This window comes from Pseudopipra pipra, chromosome 6 (assembly GCF_036250125.1).
Source record: "Pseudopipra pipra isolate bDixPip1 chromosome 6, bDixPip1.hap1, whole genome shotgun sequence".
NCBI classification, from domain to species: domain Eukaryota; kingdom Metazoa; phylum Chordata; class Aves; order Passeriformes; family Pipridae; genus Pseudopipra; species Pseudopipra pipra.
Window position 1 is genome coordinate 952,137 of NC_087554.1, and position 26,126 is coordinate 978,262.

Consider the following 26,126-nt stretch of genomic DNA (forward strand, 5'->3'; position numbering starts at 1 on the left):
TTCTATGAGTCTATGACAAGTAAGGCTCCTTCTCTCCTTGGGTGAAGCTCCATGGAGACAGACCCAGAATTCTTGGGTTTCATTGCACTGCTAGGTTAGAAAACATCTCCCAAACATACACTTTGCTGGATTCACATTTACCCAGTTTTCTTCATGATCTCAGGTCTGTTAATATTGCTGATTAAAATAAATGGTCTGAAGGCTCTTAGTCCTTCAGCCAGCAAGGACATAAATCCTTCTACAATAATCGAATAAAGACTGAAAAAACTCCATCTCCTATGTAATGGAATAATTGGATAGACTAGTGCTTCCTACTCAGAACTGCGTGGAAAAAAAGGAAGGCATTTTAGGTCAATAAGAAGACAAGAGGAATTTCCGAAGGAGCCGTGCCTTGGGCTGAGATGGATGCTTTTTGGGAACAACAAAAACAAGGATGCTTTTGGGAACGGGCTGTAGTTGGGCTCGCAGCACCCCGCACTGGCACAGGCTGCCCGGAGAAGCGATGGAGTCGCCACCCCTGGAGGGATCTAACGCGTGGATGTGTCTGTGCACTTGGGGACATGGCCAGCGGTGGGGGGGGACATTGGGACTCCAAGTCCCGGACGGGCTTCCCTCGATGAAGTCGCTGTCACGGGCGCGCCGGCTCTCGCGCACAGCCCGACGGGAGTTGTAGTTTTCCTCCCGCCTTTTCCCGCTCACAGGAGCCGCAAAGGAACTACAACACCCGGCGCGCCACGCGGCGCGCGGCGCCCGTCAGACGTGCCCTTCCGCGGGGGCGCGCGGTGCATCACGGTAATTGTAGTCCGCCCGCGGGGCCAGCGCGCGGCGCGGCAGCGCTTGGGGACTACGTTACCCATCGAGCGGCGCGGCCCGGCCGCGGCACCGGGAAAGGGAACGAGCGGCACCGGGAGCGGGACCGGCACCGGGGAACGCGGAGATGGCGGTCGATAAGGACCTGCTGGAGCTGGACCTCTACGGGCTGCTGGGGGTCGGCGAGAAGGCGTCGGAGAAGGAGGTCGTGGGCGCGGGACGGCTCGGGACGGGCCCCTTCCCTCCCTGTCCCGGCGTCCTCGGGAACGGGATGTTCCCGGTGCCGCGCTCTGCCCGGGGCGGAGCTGAGCGGCTGCTCCGAGCGCTCTCGGTGCGCTCCCGCTGCCCGGGGCGCTGCTGCGGGGCCGGGGCCGTGAAATCGTGCGGAAAGGCCGGGTTTGCCGGTGTTGGCGTTTATTTTATCCCGGGTTTACCGATACTGGCGTTACTGCCCTCAGTTTGCCCTTGTGCCTTCTCAGTCCCGCCTTTGGAGGAGGGAATGGTTGAGAGGGAGGGCTGCAGAGCTGGTCTGCGACCGCTATTCCCCTCGCTTTGTTATTTACGTGCCTCCAGAAGGAAAGTGGCGGTGTTTATCCGAAAATCCAGCTGTTAGAGGTCAGTCCAGGTGCTGTCGGTGCCCGTAAGGCTTCTGGTTCATTTTTGGGGGGTTTACGACCCGCTCCCTGGAAATTCCCCTTGAGTGAAGCACCCAACGGGAACAATCCAGGGATGGGATGAGCTGAAAAGGCTTCGGGGTGAGCTCAGGTTATTTCCCGGCTGAGCCGATCCCTGCAGGGGAGGATGAGAGAATTCCCAGCTGGATGGCCTCGGCGCGGCTTTACAAAGCGGCAAATGGAATTCGGGGCGCCAGTCCTTGATCTGAAATACTTGAAATGATCCCAAGGCTTTTTTTGTAGCACGAAATAAGGGGCGAGGAAAGACCTTTCCACCCAGCTGGGCAGCTGATGGATGTTTGGGAGTGAGTTGTCTCTCCCTCACCTGGAATCTTATGCGGGAGGTTGGGTCACCTGCAGCGCTTTCCTTGTGCATTCCCATCCCTCGAGCTTTGTCCGCCAGGTGGGGCCGAGACACAACTTTCTCCACTCGTTTTAGCAGGAAATTTCTTGGCACTGGGACAGAACGGCTTCCTCTTTTTTTTTCTTCCCCTTTTTTTCCCCCTTCCTCCCTTTTTTCACCCTTTCCCCTTTTTTGTCATTTCCCCCCCTTTTCCCCTTTCTCCTTTCTTTGTCCTTTCTCCCTTTTTCCCCCTTTCCCTTTTTTCCACTTTCCTCTTTTTTCCCCTCTCCTCCCTTTATTCCCTCTCCCCCCTTTATTCCCTCTCCCCCCTTTTTTCCCCTTTCCCCTCCTTTTTTCCCCTTTCCCCTCCTTTTTTCCCCTTTCCCCTCCTTTTTTCCCCTTTCTCCCCTTTTTCCCCCTTTCTCCTTTCTTTGTCCTTTCTCCCTTTTTTCCCCTTTCCCTTTTTTCCACTTTCCTCTTTTTCCTCCTCTCCCCCCCTTATTCCCTCTCCCCCCTTATTCCCTCTCCCCCCCTTATTCCCTCTCCCCCCCTTATTGCCTCTCCCCCCCTTATTCCCTCTCCCCCCCTTATTCCCTCTCCCCCCCTTATTCCCTCTCCCCCCCTTATTCCCTCTCCCCCCCTTATTCCCTCTCCCCCCCTTATTCCCTCTCCCCCCCTTATTCCCTCTCCCCCCCTTATTCCCTCTCCCCCCCTTATTCCCTCTCCCCCCCTTATTCCCTCTCCCCCCCTTATTCCCTCTCCCCCCCCTTATTCCCTCTCCCCCCCCTTATTCCCTCTCCCCCCCCTTATTCCCTCTCCCCCCCCTTATTCCCTCTCCCCCCCCTTATTCCCTCTCCCCCCCCTTATTCCCTCTCCCCTTTTTTCCCCTTCCCCCCCTTTTTTCCCCTTCCCCCCCTTTTTTCCCCTTCCCCCCCTTTTTTCCCCTTCCCCCCCTTTTTTCCCCTTCCCGCCTTTTTTTCCCCTCTCCCCTTTTTTCCCTCTCCCTCTTTTTTTTCCCTCTCCCTTTTTTCCCTTTCCCCTTTTTTTCCCTCTCCCCTTTGTTCTCCTCAGCTCAGACTCACCCCAAACCCACCTTCCCGCCCTACGAGTGTCCCGGGCCCATTCCCTTTCAATTCAAGGATACTTTTTTTGTTTTTTCCAAGCTGCTTTTTTTTCTTTTTGACAAACCCAAACCAGTCCCACCCCAGTAACTCCCAGCGTGGCCCCTGCAGGTGAAGACAGCGTTCCGACAGAAGGCCCTGACGTGCCACCCGGACAAGAACCCGGACAACCCCCGGGCAGGTGAGACGCCAGCAGCAGTTCCTCCTGGGAGTTTTCACCTCTCCAGGCTCCTGGAAGCAGCTCTGCTTCCCTTCAGCAGTGTCCCTGAGGGAATACTTGGGTGCCTGTCACCTGGAACACGCACACACACGGGGCTCAGAGCTGCTGTCGTTGCTGTTAACTCCGGTTTTTAGGGCTGTCGGGTTTGGGAGCATCAGCGTTGAGTCAGTGCTGGCACTGGGATTGCACCTCTCAAATTGCACCCCTCAAAATCTTCCCACGTGGTGCCTGAACCCAGACCTTTGGCTGGACACTGGTTTCACCCATATCTCCCACAGTCCAAACTTCAGCAGCACGTTATCTGTGGGCACGGCCCGTTTTTGTCGGGGAAAGGGCCCCGGCTGTGGAGCTGAGCTCACCCAGGCTGAGCAAGGTCTGGCTTCTGCTGCTGCCCTGCTTCCCAGAGTAACTGTGGGGGGAAAAAAATAGCAGCACTGAGGGGAAATCTGGGAGGTTTGATGCCTGCAGGAGCGATGGGAAGGATGTGGGGAAGCCTCAGGCTTATCTGTGTCACCTTGGAGGAGGAGGAGCAGCAATGTTGATGTGAGATGAAAAGTTTGGATCTCGGGCTGGAAAGGTGGTGATGTGCCAGGCAGGATTTGTGTGGAAGGGGGAATTTCAGCTGCCTGCAGTGAGGGAGGGAGTGGTTGTTGTAGATGGAAATTGCATAATTAGCAATTAGTTTCTTTTTTGTGCGTCGAGACTGCTGATAATTCATCTTCACAAAAATAAATATAATTTCCCAGTGCTTATAGTAGGACAAAGGAAAGAGTTCTAAAGGCTAGATGGCTGTAATATAACATAACAATTTCCAATACGACATAAGCAGGAATTCTTGATGATTTATTTGTACACAAACAAGAGGAAGTGAAAGGAAAAGCACTGAGAGGAAGAAGAAAACTATGAGCTCCAGCTAAATGTGCCATGAAGGAGACATTGCAACCCGTGATAAAAACAATCAGTAAGAAAAATCAGGTTCATGTGTCCAAGATTTTTCTTAAAATGAAACAATCCCAGGTTTTGTTTCCTTATTTGCTCTCAGGCTGATGTAACAGATGTTGCCCTTTGGGTTGAGGTGACCCTGGCAGAGGTTGGCTTTGGAGAGATGATTCTTCTTTCTTGGAGAGACATTCCTGCAGGTCTCTCCCGTAAGGAATTGTCTTTCCTGTTCTTTCCCAGATGCCTCCCATGGTTTCCTGCATCTTACCCTCATTTCTTCTCGTTCCCAGCGGAAATCTTCCACCAGCTGTCCCAGGCCTTGGCCGTGCTCACAGATGCAGCAGCCAGGGTAAGGATCATCCCTTGGGAAGGGTGGGATTTTGGGGTGTTGGTGGAAACTCTTCCTGTCTGTCCTGCTCTGTTCTCCAGTGGAGAATCTGTGAATACAAGTCTCAGCTGTCATTCCCTGTGCTTCTCCATGAGATCAAATATTAGGTGCCAAACAAAAGCTGGGAGAAACATTCTGTTTCTGATCAGATGCTCTGTCCAAGGATGAGATACTGTCTTTAATAACATGTTAGACTGGAGCATATCCCATTTAATAACATCAGTGATAACCACCCCTGATTCAGGGACACCAAATTCCCATGGCAACAGTGCATTTGCAGTTCCCTCCAAGTCAGGGGCTGACAAATGAATAATACCTGGATGTGATTGCTGAGGCTCCAAGCTTTTCATAAAAACAGACCAAAAATGAACCAGTAACTCTCTGCAGATAAGCTCAGAAGAGAGACGTGTGCTGATTTCAGGTGATAAGAGCTACAACCATGAAATAACTTCTCTTTTCAAACACTGGCAGAGCTTTTAATCCCCCCCCTCCAAGGGGGAATTCAGCTTTGGGCATCCAAGAACTTTTGGTCTTCTATATATTTAAAAGGAAAAACTGTTTAGCAAACCTTTGCCATGCAGGAAGGGAATAAAAAAAAGGGAAAATCACAGCTTTTTCCAGTTGATAAAAACAGTTGTACAACTATACTGCAGGTAATATGAGAGGCAGTCTGTGCTCACCTCCTACACAGAGGTTCTGTGCAGGCTGAGGAACACATTAGCAACTGGTTTAAACAGGTGTCAGTGAAATTGCCAGTTCACCCCAGTTCTTAGATCTCTCTAGTGCTGAATTAATGTTGGTGTGTTTTTGCTGCTGAGGATCTTGGGTGCTCTTTGATCTGATACATTCATAGCACCTCAGACGTGTCCGTGAATAAATATTTCATGTCAAATAGACCTTTTTTAGTTGTAAAACTGTGCTCCAAAGCCAACCTGGGCTGTCACCAGTGCCCCTAAAGATGCTTTTGGGATGTTCAGGGAACCAAAATGTTCTTCCCACCTCTGAAGATGGGTCAGAGTTCTCTCCAGTACACGTTGAAGTTATTCCTGGACTTTCTCACCCTTCCATCTGGAGATCTTCGGGCCTCTTCTCGTGTTTTCAGGATATTTGTGTTAACTTCCAACACTTCTAGGGGTGATGTCTGATGTCATTTTTGTTCCCTGCTTTCCAGTTTCTCTCCCTGTTCCTGTAGTTTCACCCTGTTGTGCTGGTTCCTTGGCAGGCAGCATATGACAGGGTGAGGAGGGCGAAGAAACAGGCTGCAGAAAGGACACAGAAGCTCGATGAGAAGAGGAAGAAAGTGAAGCTTGGTAATAAAACCAAACCTTCCCGTTTTCTTGAACTGGGTGTTTGCATTTCTTCTCCCACAGGAACTCCCCCAGTGATCAACCTGCTGTCATCCATGTCTGATGGCTTTGGGTTCTTTGTGCCCTGTACAATGCAGGAGCCACCTGGAATCTCCTCCCACAGCCATGGCTGGGATGGCCCTGCTCTGGGAAGGAAGGAATTAGGTCCTGCTCTGGGAATTTGGGGGGTTGATGCCTGTTAGACTCCTTTTGATGTGTGGGGGCAGAGGAGAGGTAGCAGTGACACCAGGACATCAGTGTAGGTGTAGCCACGTTTGTGATCTTTCCCTCCTCCCCTGGCCAGCAGGGAAAAATTAAAATTCTCTTTGGGTTGCTTTAGTTTCTGTTAAATGTTCTGCATTTTATTAATGGATTTATTTTTTATTTAATTCCCTCTCTGCAGATCTTGAAGCCAGAGAACGAGAGGCCCAGTCCCAGGAGAACGAAGAGGAGGAGATCGGGATAACGAGATCATTAGAAGAAGAAGTAATGATTCATTCTTAGGTTTCTCTGCTTCTTTTGAGGAAAAATTGCTGCAAGTCTTCTTTCCCTTCCTGATGAAATCTATGGGATGAGATGCAGCAAATCTCTGGGTTGCAGGACTTCAGGCTCTGGGATTAAGGGGCTCTGTGAATCACACACTCCCAGGGTGGTTTGGGTTGAAAGGGACCTTAAAGCTCATCCAGTTCCAATCCCCTGCCATGGGCAGGGACACCTTCCTTTGGACCAGGTTGTTCCAACCTGGCCACGGAAAAAGAGGAAGGTAGAAGGGATTTTGTGGCAGTCTGGCAAACGTGTTGATTTGGGGAGTTTATTTTTCCTGCCCTTTTCCTTTTGCACAGCAGACAACAACAACAACAACAACTGCCTGGTTATCTGCTGGCTGGGAGGGATGGTGTCACTGGGAACATCCCACTTTAGTGCTGGAGCTGTCCCAGGAGGGGTGTCCCAGGACACCCAAGGGATTGCTGGCATGGAGCAGCCCTGGAATTGCCTCAGGTGTCCCGTGCTGTGTTCCCTGTGCCGTAGATAATCCGCCTGCGGGAGGAGGGCTCCCGGCAGCTGGAGGAGCAGCAGAGGCTCATCAGGGAACAGATCCGGCTGGAAAGGGAGCAGCACAGCCAAGGTGAGCACAGGGCAGCTCGGAGCCCTCACATACAAGGCCAGAAAAAATCCTGATCTGGCAAGTTCAAGCAACAAAACAACCAGAGCCCCAGAGACAGAAACTCTCCTTGGGGTCCCCAGGCTTTTCCTGTATTTTCTTGCCTTTCCTAACTTCATTTCACATCTTTTTTTTTCTTCCCCCCTTTTATTTTTAATTTTTTTTTTTCATTTTTCTTTCAATTTTCGCAAACTGGGGGAGGATGTTGAGAATTTGCTTGGTGTAAGCCACTTTGAGATCCCTTGCAATAAATGTACCATTATAAAGTATTTAATTGCAGGGCCAAATTAAATTCCTAGGCTGTGCTATCCTGCTTTTTGTCTACCCTTAATTTTTCCGCAGTTGTTCCCGCCAGGACAACTTCCTTTTGCAGGGAAAAATGTCTCAGAATCTACCAGGTCTCCTGCTTGTATTTTTACTTACCTGTTTCTTGCCTTGATCGTTTCTTGCCTTGATCTGGGCAAGAAGGGGAAAAACGCTGCCATGGAATATTCAGTCTGTGCTGCAGTTCCTGTTGCACAGGACTTTTGGGGCTGGAATGGTCTGGTGGAAATCCAGAAGTGTTTGCTGTTGTCATATGTATGATCTCAGGGAAGATTTTGTGCTAAATGCCGAGGAATTTTCTCGCCCATGTCCTTGCAATCTGTGTTTTTCCCTTTCCCCTCTTTAGGCAAGCAGGAAAGAAATGGAGCAGAAGGCAAAGTAACTCCTAAACTCAAGGTAAGACACTCTTAAAAAGCTGGATTTTGGTGTAAACTTACAGAACATGATGGAAAACAGAAGGGACACTTCAACCCTGCTGAGCTGGCTCATCCCTTTTTACAGTGGAGGTGAAATTCCCCTGTGGAATATGCATCAAGTGAACAGCTCTTGTCCTTGCCCTTAGAATCCCTTCCTCCCTCACCTTTCCTCTCTCTGCTCCAGATTTCTGAGCCTGAAATTGAGTTGTTTTTGCTTTAAGCACGGGGGGACATCTGCTAATTACCCTGACAGAGCCATCAGCATCCTTTCAGTGTGATCTTTTTATATTCCAGTGAGCAACAGTTTCTCCCTGTTCCCCAAACAGTTTGTTCCCTGTGCTCATTCCCGTGCTGAGATCACTGTCTTGGCAGTCCTGGGAGTGTGGCTGTAAATAGCAGACGTGGGGAATGTGCAGGGGGTGGGAGCAGCGTTGAGCACAGCAGTGCATTCAAGCAGACAAAATTAACTCCTGGTCTTTATTTCCCAGCTCAGATGGAAATGCAGGAAAGAAGATGAGACGGGAGGGGGATACTCCAAAGATGTGCTGCTGCAGATGCTGCAAAAGGTCCTGTCTCACACTCACTTTCCTACTGCTGGGTCTTCCCCTGCTCTCTGGTATAAGGATAATGAATTCTGGGAAGCTGCATATCATAAAATCATGGAACAATGAAATGGTTTGGATTGGAAGGGACCTTAAAGCCCATCCAGTCCCACCCCCCTTCCACTATCCCAGGTTGCTCCAAGCCCCGTCCAGCCTGGGCTTGGACACTTCCAGGGATGGGGCAGCCACAGCTTCTCTGGGCAACCTGTGCCAGGGCCTCCCCACCCTCACAGGGAAGGATTTTTTCCCAATCTAACTCTATTCCGTGTCAGTGTGAAGCCATTCCCCCATGTCCTGTCCCTCCAGGCCCTTGTGAGATATAAACTGGGGTGGCTGATTTTTGCCTCTGTTCAGCTTTCTCATGCAGTTTTCAGAAACCATCAACACGTTCATACAATCATTAGGTTGGAAAAGACCTCCAAGATCATCAGCTCCAACCTTTGAACCAAGTTTGATCTGTGAGCTGGGAGCTGTTTCCCAGCTAACACCTCTGCCCTGCTGTGGGAAGTGCAGAGACAGGAGCAGACAAGCCTTTGATCTGATTAGTCCCAGCGTGGCAGCTTTATTTTCCCTCCCTGCAAGTGCCTCCTGTAGCTCTGGCTCAGAGCTGAGCATCCCTCTTGCACTGGGGCTTGCTGGAAGCCAAGTGTGTTGCTCTGTGCCTCTCTAGGATTGTTTCCTGGAGGGACAGAAATTATGGCAGGTTGGGGTTGGTGGAAGCATCATGTGGGACAGAAATGGTGACAGCTCCACATCATGCCTGTGAAAACACACGTTTTCTCTTTGTGTTCCTTTAATAAATGAACTCCACGTCTCTCCTGGGTATGTAATTAACTTTTTTTTTTCCCTTCTTTCTTTTTACCAGTATGGGGATGTGCTCAATTTGGTGATCTCCAGCAGGAAGACTGGGAGTGCAGTGGTGGAATTTGCTGCGGTGAAGGCGGCGGTGAGCGTGCAGAGCCCCAGCTGGGTGTGGTGGGGGGGGGATGTCACAGGAGGGGACAGGTCACAGGGTGACAGCCCAGGTCATTAAGGCAGTGGAGAAGGCTAATGAGAGTCTGAAGGCACAGAGGGATGAAGGGAGTGGCAGAGCTGGAGGCACAGACCCGGAGCAGACCAGGCACATAAACAGGTTGTGCGTGGAACAGGCTGAGGGAAGAGGCAGTGCCTGAAAAATCAGGCACCAAGCATTTAATCAGCTCCCACTGAAAGTGAATTACCTTGGAGTTGGGCTTTTGTGTTTTAGGGGAGATACCAGGCATTTGCAGTGAAAAACAAATCAAAGTGTCCTGGCTCACTGTGAGTTTCAATAATTCACGTTGTGAATTATTGTTGTGGGAACAGAAGTCATCAGTTACCCTTAATTTTAGTAGTTCCATTAACTTACTCTGTGCAGGAGCCTCTGTTCCTTGTCACCTGTTCTTTCACTCACATCCAAAAGATCAAAAGGAAAACCAGCCCAGAACTGTGTGTGACCTGTTTATCTGAAGATCTGGCAGGGGTATGTTCTGTCTGTGCTCAGTGCAGAGAAGGACCATAAAAGTGCCTTAAAGATGATCTGATTGCAACAGATCTTAACAAATGGAGTCACAGAAGGGTTTAGGAACAGAAGGGGCCTTAAAGGCCATCGAGTTCCACCCCTTGCCATGGGCAGGGACACCTGCCACTAGCCCAGGCTGCTCAGAGGTCCATCCAGCCTGGCCTTGGACACTTCCAGGGATGGATCTTCCTTGTTTGTGCCCCACTTGGCCTTGAGACCGGTCTGAGATGGGAAAGTGATCCTTAGGGACCTGTGAGGGAGCGGGGCCTGGAATTCAGGTGGTGATGGAAGGATATTTTCCTTGCTAGGAGATGGCTGTGAAGAATGAAGTTGGCCTGATAAACAACCCTCTGAAGATTTCCTGGCTGGAGGGGCAGCCCCGGAGCCACCCCAGCACTGTCCTCTCTGACAGCACCAGCCAGCCCAGGACCTCACAGGTAAGGAGACATGGGCTGTGGTATTTAAATTCGTTGCTACAGCAACCTAAATTTCAGTGTGCTTTGTACTTATGGGCAAATATGAGCTGCAGAGAAACACTTGATGCCAGGCCTGGCTTTCCCACCAGCTTTTCTGTGCTGGACCAGTGGCTTTTTTAAAGAGAACTGGAGCTGTTTGGATGACTGGATCTTCACACACTCACTGTCTTCCAAGTGAAGAACAAGGATGTTCCTTGCTCAGCCCAAAGCCTCCAATGCCATTCTGCTGGGATTTGTTAATAGGTGTTAACTGTGGGAATTCTCTGGCTGGGAGCTGCTGAAATGAAGGTTTTTTTAGGCAGTCTTGGTTACTCACTGCGTTCACAGGAGAAGGAAATATCAGTGATGGAAGGAAACCTCTAATTTTAGGGTCTGCAGGAGGGAGGAGAAAGCAATATCAGGCTAAATACCCTTCTAGAGACCTCATTGTCTGGGTTTGGTCCTCCACACCAGTGTGGTTACTCCGAGTGCAAGCTGCATGTCTTCTGGCTTACTTAGCCAGTTCCTTGGCTGGGAAGGTGGGAAGGGACCTGGTTCAAACTTCACATGACACTTACCCTCCTCTCCTCCTTCCCTGTGGTATAAAGATTCAGAAATCTCATTGCTGAGAGGGCTCCTGCCTCGTGCTGTCCAGGTGCCCTTAAGCTGTGTGTCTCCATCAGCCTTTTGTGTGTTCACTCCCTAAATATTTTAAGCCTGTGAGATTGTTCAGTACGTTCACTCTTGACGTTTTTGCCAGTACTTTGTTTATAGTACTGGCATTTATACATCAGAATGCCTGGTTGTTGTTCTCTCCATGTAGAATCTGGGAGAGTCCTGCAGCCACGGGAGATTCAGAGAGGGGACCAGAGTGGTAGAAAGGAAATTGGGGCAAAAAAAAGGATTCCAAACCACTTTATTTGAGAATTTCTCATTAGGAGAGAGTGAGAACTGGCTCATTCCTGCCAAAGGGTGTTGCTGTTGCAGTTGGAGCTTGGTGGTGGATTCCAGCCTGTGTGGGTTCAGATCCCTGAGTTTATCCTGGCCTGTTTCCATGCCCAGAGGCTGTTATTTTGGAAGTGCAGTGTCTGCCTGTGGTGAAGGATTAGTGTGGTTGGGGCAGCAGGGAGAGCAGCAGGAGGGGTTCATGGTGACCCACCTCTGCCCAGCACAGCCTCCTCAATCCCATCCTGGTTCTCAGGATGGGGAGGAGTCACTGCCAGGGCCATGCATCCTTCCCAGGAATTGCACTGCTGATGCTTGGCTGTCCTTTCTGCTGCTTTTTTTTCTGTAAGCAACTGCAGTTTCTGGGATTACGTTGCAGCCTTGCATCTCTAAACTGCTCTGCTTCCCACTTTTCCCAGCACCTGCTCCAGACCCCCTCAAAATCCTGCTCCTGCTGCATCCACCAGGATGTTTCCACAGGGTGATTAGTGTGCTAATAGCTCCTCTTGGCTGTTTTGCTTGCAGCTGACTTAGTTTGCCCTCTCCAGCTCTGGGCTGTGCAGGATGAGCTTCCAGATCCCTGTTGCTCCTGCCTCTTCCTTTCACACCCAGCCATCAGACTCCACATTCTTGCTTCCGAGCTGCACAAACCTCATTCCGATTCAAGCTGCCCTCGCTTCCTATTTGCTTCCCCCCTGGTTTTGTCTGAATCCACCCCCATTTTGTTCCCACCCCGTGCAAAGGCAGCTCCTTCCCTGCTCTGCTTCAGCAAACAGCCCAAGACCCGCAGCGTTCTCCTGGCAACGCGCTCGCCGCTCGTCCTCTGGGACGGTCATCCCGGTGCTCCCTGCCTGGGACAGGGATGCTGAGTGCCAAAAGCTGCAGGTGAAGGACAATCAGACCCTAAGCAGGGGTTTTGGAAGTGCTTCTCGTGTGGAAGCAAGGCTGACTGTTGTGCTGGGAGGAGGCAGTGAGTCGCAGGCTACTCGTTCTCCTACGGCCACGGGTGCACGTTGTCCAGCAGTTCCTGGAGAGCTGCTGGAGCCAAGCAGGCGACTTCCCCTTGGATTACAAAAGCTGTGGCTTGGCCAGTGTTACTCCAGGCCATTGAGAGCAATGCCTGTGTGGTGGTTCAGAGCACACAGTGGCCGTGCAGCGCAGTGAGGAGCTTGTTTTGTCACGACAACGGCATGGAGCACTCAGGTTTGGGAAGGTTTTCCCTGCTCCTTCAGCAGGATCTCCCTGCCAGCGCTCCTCAGCCCTGAGAAAAGCCTCCTGCCTGGCATCCTTGCACCTTTTCTAAGCTCCTTGGAGGTTTCAGAGGGTTTGTTTCGTATTACCAGGCTTTGAGAGGTGAATCTGACAGGGTGAGAGCCGGCTGTGCCGGCTCTGGAATGTCCCTGCACTTTGCTGTAGCCACTTCCAAAGCTCCTGGTTATCTGGGGGCATGGAAGTTTTATTATTGTTGTTTTTTAAAAGAGCCCTAATATCTAGCCTATCGGAAAGGTGAGAATTGGTGACTACTGCAGTAGTTTCTGCAGTGTCCTTTTAGCAGTTTGCCCTGATGCTGCCCCGAAATGTTCTCAGCCTGGCAGAGCCCTTCCTGCTCTCCAGCTCAGGGGTGGAGAACCGGGTCTTGCCCTGAGCTGTGTGAGCTCTCCTTTGGGGAAAATCAAGTCCCAGCAGCTCTCTCCTTCCCCCAGCCCAGAAAAACAGAGCCACGCTGCTTCCCCTCCCTCAGAAAAACCTGCAGTGCCGGGGAGGATGGATCTGGGCCACTCCAGATACCCTGTGCTCCTGGTGCCTTGGCTTTTTGTGGCTTCTGACCAACTAAATGAGGCAACCAGACACTTCCAGTCACAAATACATTTATTCTTCCACGTCTGTACAGCTGGGAGCTCAGTGCATGCGTGAGGCAGCAGTGTGTGGAGACATCTCCTCTCCCCTGCCAGGAGGATAAACCCACTGCTGGTGCTCTATCACGAGCACGAGTGGATGCTTACCTGTTTCCAGGCTGGGAGTGCCAACTGCACTGGAGCTGGGGAAAAAGAAACCCACAAGGAGGAAGAAAAAAAAAAAGAAGAGGAACAGCTTTGATTTTTCACATCCAGACACGGTGGGAGAAGAACCCCCAGTTCCCGTCTCTCGGCCCTTGCCACACCTGTGGCTTTGAGGTGCAGTGCTGCTGTCTCCTTGCAGGCTGCCTGCTGTCCCACAAGGGATCCATGCCAAGTCCCTGGGTGTCCCTGCCCCGCAGTGTCACAGCCACATCCCCAAAATAACAAGTCTTTCCCAAACGGTGCCGTTCTTCCCTGAGGAGGAGACGCACAGTCCGGAGTGGGAGATTCCCGGGGTGAAGAGTGGAAACAGTGCTCTCACCTGAGCTCTGCTCCAGAGGATTCCTTGGCAAGGACAGGGATGGTCTGTGGTGGGTGAGGCGAGGGCAACAAAACAGGCCACACACGACAGGCATGCTCCAGCATCCTTCCTCCCGCTGGGATCAGAGGAACCGGCAGCAGCATCGGGGAAATGGGATGTGGTGAATGATAAATACCTTCAGATGGCATAATCTCTTGGGTTCTGTTTCCTGAGGGTCTGCAGGACGTCCTCGAGGAGCGATAGCCCCAAATCCACTTTGAAGGACAGGAAGGGGTCAGCCAGGTCGGGAAGAGTGGTGCCGTTCTGGGAACCTGCCTCTGAGGTCCCGTGGTCCGTAGCCTGGTCCTTGTGCGTTTGAGTGCCTTTGTGGTACTGAGCGGCGTCGGAAAAGGAGATGTCGGAGTGGGAGTCGGTGTGGTCGATGATGTTGGGGCAGCTGGAACTGTCCAGGTACAGCCGGGGAGGCTTGGGAGGGGCTTGTGCCTTGGCCAGGTTCTGCTCGCTCTGGCACGACAGGTAGTCAGACTTGTCCTTCAGATCCCTCAAGCCTTCCCTCTTCTGGCTGTCAGTGTCCAGAGTGTGGCTGTTCTGGTTCAGGATGATGACTTGGTTGCCCAGCTTTTTGTGCCTCCTGAGGGAGAAACGTCTGAAGAACGTGGTGGACTTGATGGACCCTCTGCGCCAGGTATCCATGCTGAGGGAAGGCAGTGAGGAGAAGGGACCTGCTGACTCCTCACAGGCAGGTGCTGGACTTGAGCCACGGGATCAGCAGCGAGCCACGCAGCAGGAACAGCTTCTTCCTGCCCCGTTCCCGTAGCTGGAAGGAAAACAGAGAGGCTGGTAGTGCAGGAAATGCAGACTCCACGCTGTGGTAAGGAGCAGTTGGCTCGTCTTGGATCTTAAGGAGTCTCCTCCTTGAGTGGAGAAGGAACACGGTGTCTGAGCTCGTTAAACGTGTGCTGGTGAGGAACAGCAAGGCACAGTCACCATGAGAACAGATCTAATCTGGCATCTAGAACAGAAGGGCACCCGGGTGCCATGGTAACCAGCCACCTTCTGCGGAGGGGCACCGCCGGAAAATCCAGTGGGTGGTTGGGAAGGAGACGGTGACTCAGTCCCACCGGAGGAGCCAAGGAAATAGAGGCGAAGGGGGATGTAGAAGGCGACGCCGTGAAAGGCAAATGCCGGGAGAACGGAATGCGAAGGAGACTTACGCCGTGTCGGAGCAGCCCCGGGTCCGAGGGCGCAGAGGAGAAGCTGCTGGAGCACTCGGAGAACCGTGCCTGCCACGCCCACCAGGATGAAGGAGAGAGTCTGGGGACAGCTGAGCCGGGAGTTCGGGAATTCAGCCAGGTTGGACCCAGAATGCTAAAAATCCCCGAAGCCGCCGCCGCCGCTGTCTCTTCATGTGCCGCCCGTCGCCTCTTCCCGGGCTGCAGCTCCTGCTCGGATGTGTTTGTTTTGAGCCAAGCCCTTGCTGAGTCAGCCACGTCAGGAACTGGGTTTTACACGATTGGTAATTGCCAGGATTGCAGGAAGTAGGTGTGTGGAGTGGCAAAGCCTCAGCCCACGCTGCCCGAGGAGCAGGAGAGCTCCTCGGAGGCACCCGGACTGCTGGGAGCTGCCAGCTTGGAGCCCACCTGGATCAGGCTCTTCTCCTCCCTCCTGCCGCTCCGAAGGCTCTGTGTGTCAGCAGGGCTCCCAAACCAGGCTGGGAATAATCTCTTGTCTGTTTTAAATTTCAGTCCGTGTGCGAGGTGGGGATTCAGGTTTGTGTGGGTGATTCATCTGCATGAGTCTCACACAGCCTCTTCCATCCAGCCCAGCAAATCCCTGGGGTTGGTGGACAGGACTGGGGAGGATCCTGGTTCTGCTGCTGAGGGCCAATACCCATCAGTGCTTTCTGAGACACTGGTGCTGCCAGCACCCAAAGGTCATTTCACTCATCTGGCTCCTAAGACACCAATTAGACTCCTAATTTCCCACTCGACGTTCCTCATCTGTTGTGGGGCTTCTATTTTGTCCTCACAGCCGGAGGAACCACTTTGCTGGCACTTGATAACAAATTGCACTTGCCCCATTTTCATGCAGAGTCTTATTTAGCCATTCTATTGCCTTTGTATCCCTGCTGCTTCCTAAGATGTCCTTAAGTACCCAGGGAAGCTGTGGCTGCCCCATCCCTGGAAGTGTCCAAGGACGGGTTGGACGGAGCTTGGAGCAACCTGGGCTAGTGGGAGGTGTCCCTGCCCATGGCAGGGGGTTGGAACCAGATGATCTTTGAGGTCCCTTCCAAGCCAAACCATTCTGTGATTCCATGACTCTCTGAAATCACCACTAAACCCAGTTCCTAGAAGAATGAACGTGAGGGTTTTGGTTTTTTTCCATTTACCTTCTGTCAAGCCACTTATTTCTGCTTGAACTGTCAAGGAATGAGATGGATGTTTCCAAGCCTTGCAGTGCTTTCATACATCCAAAATAGCACGGCCACCTACTAGTGTGGAATGGCTTTGGAAGCAGAGTTCCAAAGCACTGGAGCAGCTGTCATCTGCTGCCCACGTTCATTAGGCAGAGTCTGCAATCAACTGGGTTCACGTGACGGTTGCTGCCACACTCAGCAGGAAGGCTCTGGGAGCTTTGGAAAACTATTCCATTCCTGCGTCAGGTTTGGGAACATACCTGGTGGTTTTCTTTCTGCAGCCACTTAGAATCGTTCAGGTTGGAAAAGACCTCTAATATCATCAATTCCAACTGTTACAATCACAGAATCAGGAATGGTTTGGGTCGGAAGGGACCTTATGGATCATCCAGTTCCGCTCCCCTGCCATTGTCAGGGACACCTTCCACTGGCCCAGGTTGCTTCAAGCCCTGGCCTTGGACACTTCCAGGGATCCACAGCTTTTCTGGGCAGCCTGTGAGGTGCCCTCACCACCCTCAGTTGGCTGGGAGTTATCAGTTCCGTGACTGATCCACAGAGGTTGGATGTTTTTATGGTGTCAGCCTTTGTAACGGGTGAAGTGTACGCTGGACTTTGGGCCGCAGCGTTGCAGGGGCAGGGTGAGCTCATCATCCAAAATAATGCCTCATCCAGCCTCGTGGGGAGCAGGGAGCAGCTCTGGCAGCAAGAGGGGAATTCAGGAATGCAGGCTCTCTGTGTCTCCTGCTTTCCCCATCAGCCACGCTTAGGAAGCAGCTTGTTTTTCCGTAGCCAGGCAGCTTTCACACCTCACCCCATCTCTGTGGGATCAAACTGCTTCCTGCCCAGAACTCCCGTGTTGAGAGGGGGGATTTGGGGAGAGGGGAGCTGGGTCTGCACTGTCCCTGATGGGTTGTGTGTGTTTCCTGCTCCCTGCCAGGCATCCGTGGTGTCGGAGCGGGACTACGAGAGCCTGGTGATGATGAGGATGCGCCAGGCAGCAGAGAGGCAGCAGCTCATCGAGCAGCTCCGGCGGGAAGACGAGGAAGAGTCTCACACTTAGCGTGACAGTATTGGATTCTCCCCACCCCTGCACCCCCCCCGCCCTGAGCTCTTTCTTAATTTAAGTCAATAAACCTCCTTTTTTAAAGCTGGTGTGGGAATACAAACTCCCAGGGACTGCGGCCTTTATCCCTTTCCAGGTTTGGGGAAGGAAATGGCTTCAGTGTGCAGGTCAGTGTGTGTCCAGAGCAGCTGCCCCATCTCATGGGACAGGGTGTGAGGGGTGCCATCAGAACACCAAACCTTGGAGCTTTTAATCCCTGGAAGCCAGTCTGGGAGCCATGCATCCAGAAGGATTTGGCTGCAGCTTCAAACAACCCACAGAAGGACATTGGTGTCTTTAGAGCAAAGCTTTATTGGTGTTACTCCTACAGCAGGATCCGTACACAGCCCCAAACATCCCAGCAGTGCAACTGCTGCTGTTGGGATTAGGGCCCGCTCCTGGAATGCTCACAACACCTTTCTGTGCTATTTTGGGAACCCTGTGTTATGCTTGGATGGCACTCTGGGATCTGGAAGTCTGAGGATGCTGCTGACCACGATCCTGTGTGGGATGGAAATGGGCCTTGCTGCCAAGGGAAGGGGATTCTCGGACCACTGGGTAGGTTTAGTGGTTCTCCCTCAGATTTCAGGGATGAGATGGGATGCTGTCCATGCCTGGTGTCCCCCTGTAACCTCCCTGGCCCGGGAGAAGGCACGGACCTCTCCAGGCAGCCTGAGAGAAGGCAGACAGGTCTGTTACTGAGCTTCCTCCAAGGCATGCTAAATAGATGATTAAAATGTAAAAAGCTGGAATTTGCCAGACTGCCATCCTGCTGAAGGCAGAGCTGGAGCCATCTGTTCCCTCTGCCTGATTTTTGGGCATCCTTTCCTCCCCTTGCTCTTGGGAAACGACAAGGATGGCAAAATCCCACTGGGTCCAGCTCTGCCTCTGCGCCGCTCCTCTCCCCGCCCGAGCGCCGGGAGTCTGGGACAGGACGGAATGAAGGGGGAAAAAATTCGCTGTCAGTCCTGTAGAGATGATGTCCAGCAGGATCTGGGCTGGGTGGAAGGCAGGATTCTTCCTGGCTATTCCCTGTGGAGGCACCAGACCAGGGTCTGGCCCACGCCGGTCATGCTGACCACGCGATAGCCGAGCTTCTCCAGCTTGTCCAGGACCACGCGCGGCGCGTCGTTCACATAGTACTCACAGCTGCTCCCGGGAAAGAGGAGGAATAAAGTGAGCTGGGGGGAGGAAGAGACGGGAATTTCCTCGTGGAAGTGACTCTGCCTCAGTCCTAACCCAGGTAAGCCCAGTGACTGCACCTGGCACAGGTGAGCGCGACGCAGTGCCTCGGTTAACCCGAGGGGAAGGACACAGCCCATGGTGCCAAACCAAGGGGAATCCTGTCCGGGAGGGAAGGATCAGGTTAAATGGGAATGTGGCTCAGGGATTGGGTGTCTAGAGCCACGTGCTGCTCGGAAACTGGGCTGAAACTGCAGCAGAGGGTTCGTGGGTAAACACAGGGGAACACAGTTCTGGGAATTCATGAAGAAGGAGGAGAATCTGGGCCAAGCAGGGAGGAATGATTCAGGTGTTTCTAAGGAATGAAATCCCAGTGTTCTGCCCATGTTGGAGCATGTCTGTAAGCTGGGTGGGTTTGAGAGCCCGTGCTGATATTTGGGGATTGGAACAAGGTGCTGCCTTCAGTCAGGTGGCAAAGCTTTGGAAATCCAGGAGTTGTCTGTCCTGCACAGAGGTGCCAGGTGAAGTGGAGCACAGGCTGCTCTGCCCCAGCAGTACCTGGGAGTCTGGGAACTGACACTGGGATCCTTGTCTGGCCCTAATTCCTCATTGGTTTTGTGCTGGCTCTGTGTTTGGAGCAGAAGCTGCTCATTCCTTCCCCTAGCTCCCAGAGCCTGCTCTGCTCCTCTGTGGAATCTTGAGGGCTGTGACACTGCTCCCCAGTAAAGGACCAGACACAAACTGGGCTGAATTGGGTGGGGACAGCAGAGCTGAGCTGGCCAGTAGAACCTTTGGCACTGGATCTGCCAGCCTTTCCTTTGACACAGCTTCTGGGATGCAGCATTTATTGGAGCAGCTGGGATAAGTTCCAGGGCAGCTCAGCCCTCAGGTGACTCGTGGTGCCTGATAATGACGGGTTGCAGGATCACTGGGGATCCAGTTTGGCCGCCTTAACAAAGACTCTCCTGATTTTCATACTAATAACGATAAAAAAAGGTCCAAAAGCCTTTCCAAAGCTGCTCCTGCTTGGGCTGCAGAGCCGTGCTGGAGCAGGGAGCGCTTTAAAGCACAAAATAACCCCAAGATGTGAGAGATTTTCCAGTTTCTCAAGATAGACTGTACTTGGCTGTAATTATAGATGTGGTGTAAAGATAATGTGTGTTATTATAAACGTCTTTGAAGTCCATGCTTTCTCCAGGAGGGTTGCCACATAACCCTTCAGATTCCCAGTGGGAGGTGGTAAATATTATTCCCATTATTCAGAGGAAGGAGCAGAGGCAGGGATTTGTAGGAACCTAAAAAACGGAGTGGCTGAGCTAAAATCAGGAGGAAAGAGTTCCCAGGGCTTTATCACAGCACAAAGATTGCACAGTGTGGGCATCAGACACGCTGCCGTCTCCGTGTGCATCCAGCCGGGATGGAGGGGCTGGGACACCTGCAAAGCCTTTTCTTCCGGATAAAACGCCGTCAGGGAAAAGAGAAGTCATCCCAGATCGGCACTGGTTTGGTGTGTGATTCCACCTGCTCTGCCTCCAGGTGTGCCAAACCAGGAGAGCCCACGCAGGGGTGGGGCGGGAGCGTCCTCCGCGCGCGGAGATTTGTGGGGATGGAGCAGCCGAGCTCCTGGGACCTCTGCCCAGCTCTCCTCCAGCTCCCTGAGGACGGGGTTTGGCTGTGCCCGGAGGAACAGGTATGCTGAATGTCAGCAGGTGCCTCAGCCCTCAGCTCCCAAATCCAACAGGGTGCTGAGAGCGTGTAATGACCGGAGAGGCCGAGGACCCACATCCGCCTGGGCACACCCAGAGTCCCCTTGTCCACAGCACCCGAGGGTCAGGGATTTGCCCCTCGCCGTGACTGCCCCTGTGCTACATCTGGGCTCTTCCCTGTGCCCATCCTAGCTGTCCCTGTGCCACCCCTGGCTGCCCCCAGGGCTCGGGGACCACATGCCTGCTCCCCACACCTCGTGGGACTTAATGAGGGGCCTTTTGGCCATGCAGAGCTGCGGAACAGGATCCGTGCACCCCCTGATTACAGGGAGTTAGGTGCTTCACCTGTCCATCCCGGTTTCCCAGCAGGTTCGTGCTGCTCAGGCCTTTCCTTCAGGCTCCCTCCAAGGTCACGGTTAAGGTTTTGGGGCCCACGGTGCTGCAGGAAGGGAGGGGAGGTTTGCAGCGTCTGTATCTGCTCAGGAAGGACTTGGGGAAAATCCTGCTTGGCCGGGGTGCAGATCCCGGAGCTCTCGGCCCTGGTTGGGACGCTGGTGGAGGTGGCCGGGCTCGCCCCACTGGCACGTGGCCATGCTCTCGGGGTGCCAGCAGCCACGTTCCAGCCAGGGGACTTTCCCAATTCCCTGTTGCTCAAGAGCACGCGGGGACGACGTGCAGTGCCGCGGGGATGTGCCACGGGGATGTGCCATGGGGATGTGCCGAGGGGATTTGCCACAGGGATGTGCCACGGGGATGTGCAATGGGGATGTGCCACGGGGATGTGCCACAGGGATGTGCCACGGGGATGTGCCACAGGGATGTGCTGTGAGGATGTGCTGTGGGGATGTGCTGAAGGGATATGCCATGGGGATGTGCCATGGGGATGTGCCATGGGGATGTGCCATGGGGATGTACTGTAGGGATGTGCCATGGGGATGTGCCACAGGGATGTCCCGTGGGGATGTGCCATAGGGATGTGCTATGGAGATGTGCTATAGGGATGTGCTGAAGGGATGTGCCATAGGGATGTGCCACAGGGATGTCCCGTGGGGATGTGCCATAGGGATGTGCCACAGGGATGTCCCGTGGGGATGTGCCATAGGGATGTGCCACAGGGATGTCCCGTGGGGATGTGCCATAGGGATGTGCCACGGGGATGTGCTATGGGGATGTGCTATAGGGATGTGCTGAAGGGATGTGCCATAGGGATGTACTGTGGGAATGTGCCACGGGGATGTGCCACGGGGATGTGCTGAAGGGATATGCCATGGGGATGTGCCATGGGGATGTGCCACAGGGATGTGCCATAGGGATGTGCCATGGGCATGTGCCATAGGGACATCCCCCAGGGATGCAGTGGAGTTCCCAACTATGACACCAGGCTGTGCCAAGGAGCAGGTGGGGCAAGAGGAGCTCAAAAGGCTCCAGGCCACAGCGAGGGAAAAAAGGTGGTGAATCCACCAGGGAGATCCCGTAGGAAGCCTCAGATCCTCTCTCCCAAACAAGCAGAGTGTGGTGCTCCAGTTCCTCACAGTACTGCAGCTCCCCCAGCTGCTGGGGCGGGTGCCACAGAGGCATTTATCTGTCCTTGCCTTCCTTTCCCACCCGAATCCCAGGGATCCTTGCCCAAATCTCTCAGGATCCAGCAGCGCTTCTTCCCTCTCGGAGCCTGTTCTCCTCCTCCCCTGCCGTGTCTCCCATCCCGTTGCGTAACTCGGGGCTCGGCGGGTGGCAGCACGAAGCCAGTGCTGCTGCCAATCCCTGCCCACCCACCGTCTTGGGAACAGCAGCACAGGGAGGAATCAGCCCGGCAAACCCCCCCAGGAATTCGGTTGGGATAGGGGGGGCCTCAGTATTTATGTTTTATCTCCTTATTCTTTAAAATCTCCCACCCCACTCAGATTTTAAGGCTGCAGCAGCCGAGGATCCAGCCCTCGGTGTTTGCCAGGCTGGTGCTGAGTAGGGGGGGGGTTTTCCCAGCTCCTCAGATGGAAATTTAGGAATATGCTGGGACAAGAGGCCCCTTCTGTTAAATACCTGGTCCTTCTCCTCTGTGCTGTGGGACGTGAACAGGAATTGAGCTGCTCCTCTCAAGTTCATTTGCATTTAGGGTTTTGTTTTGCTTTGTGGTTGTTTGGGGTTTTTTTCCCAGATAAAACTAAGGAGTGGAATATCAAGTGGGCAAAAAAAGGGAAAAAAAGTGGGCCAAGCCATGAGGAAGATGCTGGTCATGTCTCCACATGGTACTTTCCTGAAGGCTGAGGTCAAACTCGGCCTGGGCAGAGATGGGACATGGAGAAGTGGCAAATATCCATGGTTTGGGAATACGCAGGGAATAAGGGGTGGGAGTCGAGGGGGACACCACAAGAAGCAGCTCTGACCTCAGCACTCAGCAACCCATGGGAAAGCTTTGGGAGCTGTTGAGAGGGGCTGGCTCGGGAGAAACCTCGAGCTGCACTGGAGAACAGGGTGGGACAGGACAGATTGTGGCTGAGCTGGACGGGATAGGATGGGATGGGATGGGATGGGATGGGATGGGATGGGATGGGATGGGATGGGATGGGATGGGACAGACAGTCTGCGGATGAGCAGGACAGGACGGACTGTGGATGAGCATTCCAGGTGGCTCAGCACCACAGGCAGAGCAAGGCTGTGACAGCAGCGTTTGCTCCTGAGTGTCTCAGGGCTGGAGGTGATCAGACCAAGGAGATTTGAGTTCAGGATGAGGGGTGGGATGTTGGCAGATGGAGCTATGCATGTCTTGTTCCAGCTGGGCCATGTGTCAGGTAACAGCCAGGAGCATCCTGGTGTGTAAGGGGTGAGGAGAGAGGGAAAGGTGGGTCAGGTGCTAAAAGAGGGCCAGAGCAAGGAAAAACTGAAGAACTAAGTGAAGTATCAGGCAGCATTTCCTCAGGTGAGCATTGGCAGGCAGGACAAGACATGCCCCAGGATTAACTGTACAGCTGGAAGGTGCTGTAGGAAATGCCAGGAGTGAAAATGCTCCATGTTTTCTCAGGAAAATAAGAAGAGGAGGACTTACAAGTTGTTGCCCGGCATGTTCCTCTTCCTGGCCCCCAGGAAGTCCATCAGGTTGGGATCTGAGTGCTCGTCACCCACCATGGTGGGACCAGCCTCCTGTGGGAGAGGCAGGGGAGCAGTGAGTGACATGTGGGGGTACAGCTCCTGCTCCCACTCCCAGTACAGCTCCAGTAAGAGCTTTACTGGGAAGGGAATTGCCATGAACCACCTGTCTGGACCATGAGGGGACCTCAGTGAGCCCTGCCCTGGCCACTGCCAGGAAAACACAGTCATTCCCCCCTGCAAGGCCAGGACGGGCCGTTCCCAGCAAGTTCCAGGCTGGAAATGTTTGCTTTGCCCTGGCAAAGAGCAGAGTTTCCAAAGTCTCCAGAGGGGAGACTGAGCTCCGCTGATCCAGGCTGCCAGTCCGATAGGGAACAGCACATGTGCCCTTTCCTGTACCTCACCCATAATCACTCAATCAGTTCGTCACTGCTGGCAGACGCTTCGGTGCTGCAGCGTCCCCTCACGTCCCCATTCCCAGTCCGCTGCTGCTTCCTTTGGGATGTGTAATGGGACATCTCCAGCAGCAGCAGCAGCGTCGATCACCCAACTCCCTCCCTTTGTTCGCTTGCTGTTTTCACCGTCCCCCCTTCCTGCCCCAAACCACGCTGGCATATTTGGGCTTTCGGGCGGATGGCTCCCCTTTGGGTTGGGAAAGGGAAAGCCCAGATAAGCACAGGGCTGTGGGCTCCCGCAGAATCCTGCAGGATGTGCTGGCTGCCAGGAGCTGGGGAGCAGCTGCCCTGTGGGATGTGTGTGCTGCCAGCGCCGGGGAGTTACATTTCCTCTGTGGTTTTATCTGAGACTAACAGGCTGTGCCCAGCCAGGAATCCCTGACAGCGATCCCAACCCCTGCCCGGCTCCTGCCAGACCCTGCTGCCAGCCATGTCCACTCCTCGGCTGGGTTTTCCACCCTGGAACGGCTCTTTGGGGACAAGAGGGAAAACCACGGCGAGGACGGGCGGGCAGAGCTGTTCCTTTGGCGTTCCTGGGATCCTGCCACAAGTTTCCCGAGTGAGTCGCTGTTTGGGAGAGGAGAATTTGGGGGGAGCAGAGCTGTGGTGTGGGTACCGCGGGCTCTCCACGCCCCGACCCCCGGGGTTTGGGCACCGGGGGCTCTTGCGGAGTGCGGGGGTGGTTTGTGCCGGACACCCCACACCGGGCACCGTCCCCCAAATCTGCATCACCCCCAACACCCTCCCCAGCAGCAGCGGGGACAGCCCAGCCCGGGACCGCACCCGTGGGCTCGTCCCGCCGCTCGTCCCGGTCGGTCCCTGCCCGCCCCCCGAAATTCCCCGGGCCCGGGGGTCCCGCCGGGACTCACCAGGCGGATTTGGGTGCTGATGAGCAGGTACGGCATCTCCGCTCCGCCGCTCCCGCCGCCGCTCCGGGGCCGCCCCCGGTCCCGCCCCGGCGCCACCGCCCCCGGGCAGCGCGGGGGGAAAAAGGGGCTCCCGGAGGGGTCAGAGGGGCCCCGCCGGGAATGGGGAGCGGGAGACCCCCGGGGGACTCCGACGGATCCCTCGACGAGGGGTGGGCAGGAGGTGGTGGGCAGGAAGGAGATGGAGCAGGAGGAGAGGGACAGGGAGGTGATGGACCGGGAGGTGATCGATAGAGAGACAAAGGACAGGAGGTGGTGAGCAGGGAAACGATGGTCCAGGAGACGACAGCCAGGGAGGTGGAGGACAGGGAGATGGGGGACAGGAGAAGATGGGTAGGGAGGTGATGGACGAGGAGATGATGGACAGGGAGATGATGGATAGGGAGAAGAAGAACCAGGAAATTAATAGCAGGCAGATAAGGGACCAGGAAATGACAGCAGGGAGATGATGGAGCAGGAGCCAGGCAGGTGGGAAGCTCTGGGCCCTGCAGAGCATCACAACGCCCACCCCACCCTCCGACTGAACATTCCCCTGAAGCAGCGTGTTCCAATATTTTTGGGTAAAACTCCATTTTTCTACCAGCTGTCAAGCTTTCATTGGGGAACACAGGGGTTTAAATCCCTTCACAATTTGAGGAGAAGCTCATTTCGTGGGACTGGGACAGGCAGAGACACTTCCTCTGCAGGTGCTGAGTAATTCCCCCCCCTCAACACCCAACCTCCCAACTGGAAAACCGTACATAAACCAAATAATACTTCCGTAAATAGCAAATAATAGTTCCCTGGCCTCCAGACTTGGGGCCTCTCCACGCAGCTCCCCAGATTAACAAACCACAGTCAATTCCTAATTTTGCTGATAACTCTCACCCCACTGGTTAAACATCAGCTCATTTCGATCATTCCCATCCTCAGGAGGCTCTTCCCCAGGTCCTGGAACAGTGGGAATGTTTGCTCATGGCTCTCCTGCCCCGGCACAAACCCACTGTCCAATGAACCAACAGCACCACCGCTCTGGCACCTTTCACGTTGGTTGGATTTGGACAGGATTCCCACAATCCATGTGCCCTTTGGATCTCCACCAGGTGTGTGTGCTCTGTGGTTACCAGCCTGTTGGCTGCAGGGGAAAACATGGGTATGAAATCCAGACCCTTCCAGAAACTAAAGGAAACCTAGCCAGTGTTCTGGCAGCCTGCCCAGCTCTTGCTCTGCCTCTTTCTTGGAGGGGGGGGAAAAAAAAAAGTAAGGAAAAAAGAGGGAAACAAGAGCAGAGCTGCACGTGACATTTTAATATTGGATTTCCTGAGGAGATACTGAAATCTGGGAGGCAGCTGGAGCATGATGGATCTCAGGGGTGCCATCCATCATCCAGGAGTAGCTTATCACACTCCGGCCCTGGCTCCGAGCTGGCTGCTCCCAGCTCTGCCTGGGCACGCAGGAGATGAGCCCAGCTCGGAATCACTCCCAGTAATTCAGGGAAAGGGAAGAAAAGGGTTCTTTGGCTCTGCCATCACCCACGCTCCCGAGAGCAGGGAGCACACGGAGGGCTTGATTTTCCCATTCCTGACCGGCGCCTTTTCCTGAAGAATCCTTTGGA

The 26,126-nt window shown here is 53.7% G+C and overlaps 4 protein-coding genes across 5 annotated transcripts in view; 2 read left to right on the forward strand and 2 right to left on the reverse strand.

Annotated features, from left to right (window-relative positions):
* Positions 1–857: 857 nt before the first annotated feature.
* DNAJC17 (DnaJ heat shock protein family (Hsp40) member C17) lies at positions 858–17,227 on the forward strand. The gene is made up of 11 exons (XM_064659907.1): positions 858–1,015; positions 3,060–3,129; positions 4,398–4,456; positions 5,718–5,805; positions 6,245–6,327; positions 6,871–6,967; positions 7,674–7,723; positions 8,232–8,309; positions 9,211–9,291; positions 10,194–10,322; positions 17,018–17,227. The coding sequence occupies exons 1-11, from the start codon at positions 938–940 to the stop codon at positions 17,138–17,140; spliced, it is 936 nt and encodes a 311-aa protein (XP_064515977.1). The 5' UTR covers positions 858–937; the 3' UTR covers positions 17,141–17,227.
* On the reverse strand, positions 13,137–15,452 carry C6H15orf62 (chromosome 6 C15orf62 homolog). Its single transcript, XM_064659926.1, has 2 exons — positions 14,879–15,452; positions 13,137–14,481 (listed from the first exon to the last, which is right to left on the reverse strand). Exon 2 carries the CDS (start codon positions 14,355–14,357, stop codon positions 13,842–13,844), a length of 516 nt encoding a protein of 171 aa, XP_064515996.1. The 5' UTR covers positions 14,358–14,481; positions 14,879–15,452; the 3' UTR covers positions 13,137–13,841.
* Positions 17,228–17,474: 247 nt separating the features above from the next.
* GCHFR (GTP cyclohydrolase I feedback regulator) lies at positions 17,475–24,993 on the reverse strand. Its single transcript, XM_064659938.1, has 3 exons — positions 24,476–24,993; positions 23,111–23,205; positions 17,475–18,331 (listed from the first exon to the last, which is right to left on the reverse strand). Exons 1-3 carry the CDS (start codon positions 24,509–24,511, stop codon positions 18,208–18,210), a joined length of 255 nt encoding a protein of 84 aa, XP_064516008.1. The 5' UTR covers positions 24,512–24,993; the 3' UTR covers positions 17,475–18,207.
* Positions 19,915–26,126, forward strand: part of RMDN3 (regulator of microtubule dynamics 3) — a 28,756-nt gene continuing 22,544 nt past the window's right edge. Inside the window, exons 1-2 of one of the 2 annotated variants that reach the window (XM_064659864.1) lie at positions 19,915–20,054; positions 23,964–24,165. In XM_064659864.1, the coding sequence (XP_064515934.1) occupies positions 19,971–20,054; positions 23,964–24,165 (286 nt within the window). In that variant the 5' untranslated portion in view covers positions 19,915–19,970. The remainder of the gene's footprint in view (positions 20,055–23,963; positions 24,166–26,126) is intronic. The other variant, XM_064659863.1, reaches the window with a different exon arrangement.

Bases quoted from the DNA above. Each gene is read 5' to 3' on its own strand.
- DNAJC17 (XM_064659907.1), top strand. From the start codon at position 938: ATGGCGGTCGATAAGGACCTGCTGGAGCTGGACCTCTACGGGCTGCTG. The intron at 7,724-8,231 runs GTAAGACACTCT...TTTATTTCCCAG, and splicing joins AAGTAACTCCTAAACTCAAG to CTCAGATGGAAATGCAGGAA. The intron at 10,323-17,017 runs GTAAGGAGACAT...GCTCCCTGCCAG, and splicing joins GCCAGCCCAGGACCTCACAG to GCATCCGTGGTGTCGGAGCG.
- C6H15orf62 (XM_064659926.1), bottom strand. From the start codon at position 14,357: ATGGATACCTGGCGCAGAGGGTCCATCAAGTCCACCACGTTCTTCAGA.
- GCHFR (XM_064659938.1), bottom strand. From the start codon at position 24,511: ATGCCGTACCTGCTCATCAGCACCCAAATCCGCCTG. The intron at 23,206-24,475 runs GTGAGTCCCGGC...CCTCTCCCACAG, and splicing joins TCAGCACCCAAATCCGCCTG to GAGGCTGGTCCCACCATGGT. The intron at 18,332-23,110 runs GTAAGTCCTCCT...TCCCGGGAGCAG, and splicing joins AACATGCCGGGCAACAACTT to CTGTGAGTACTATGTGAACG.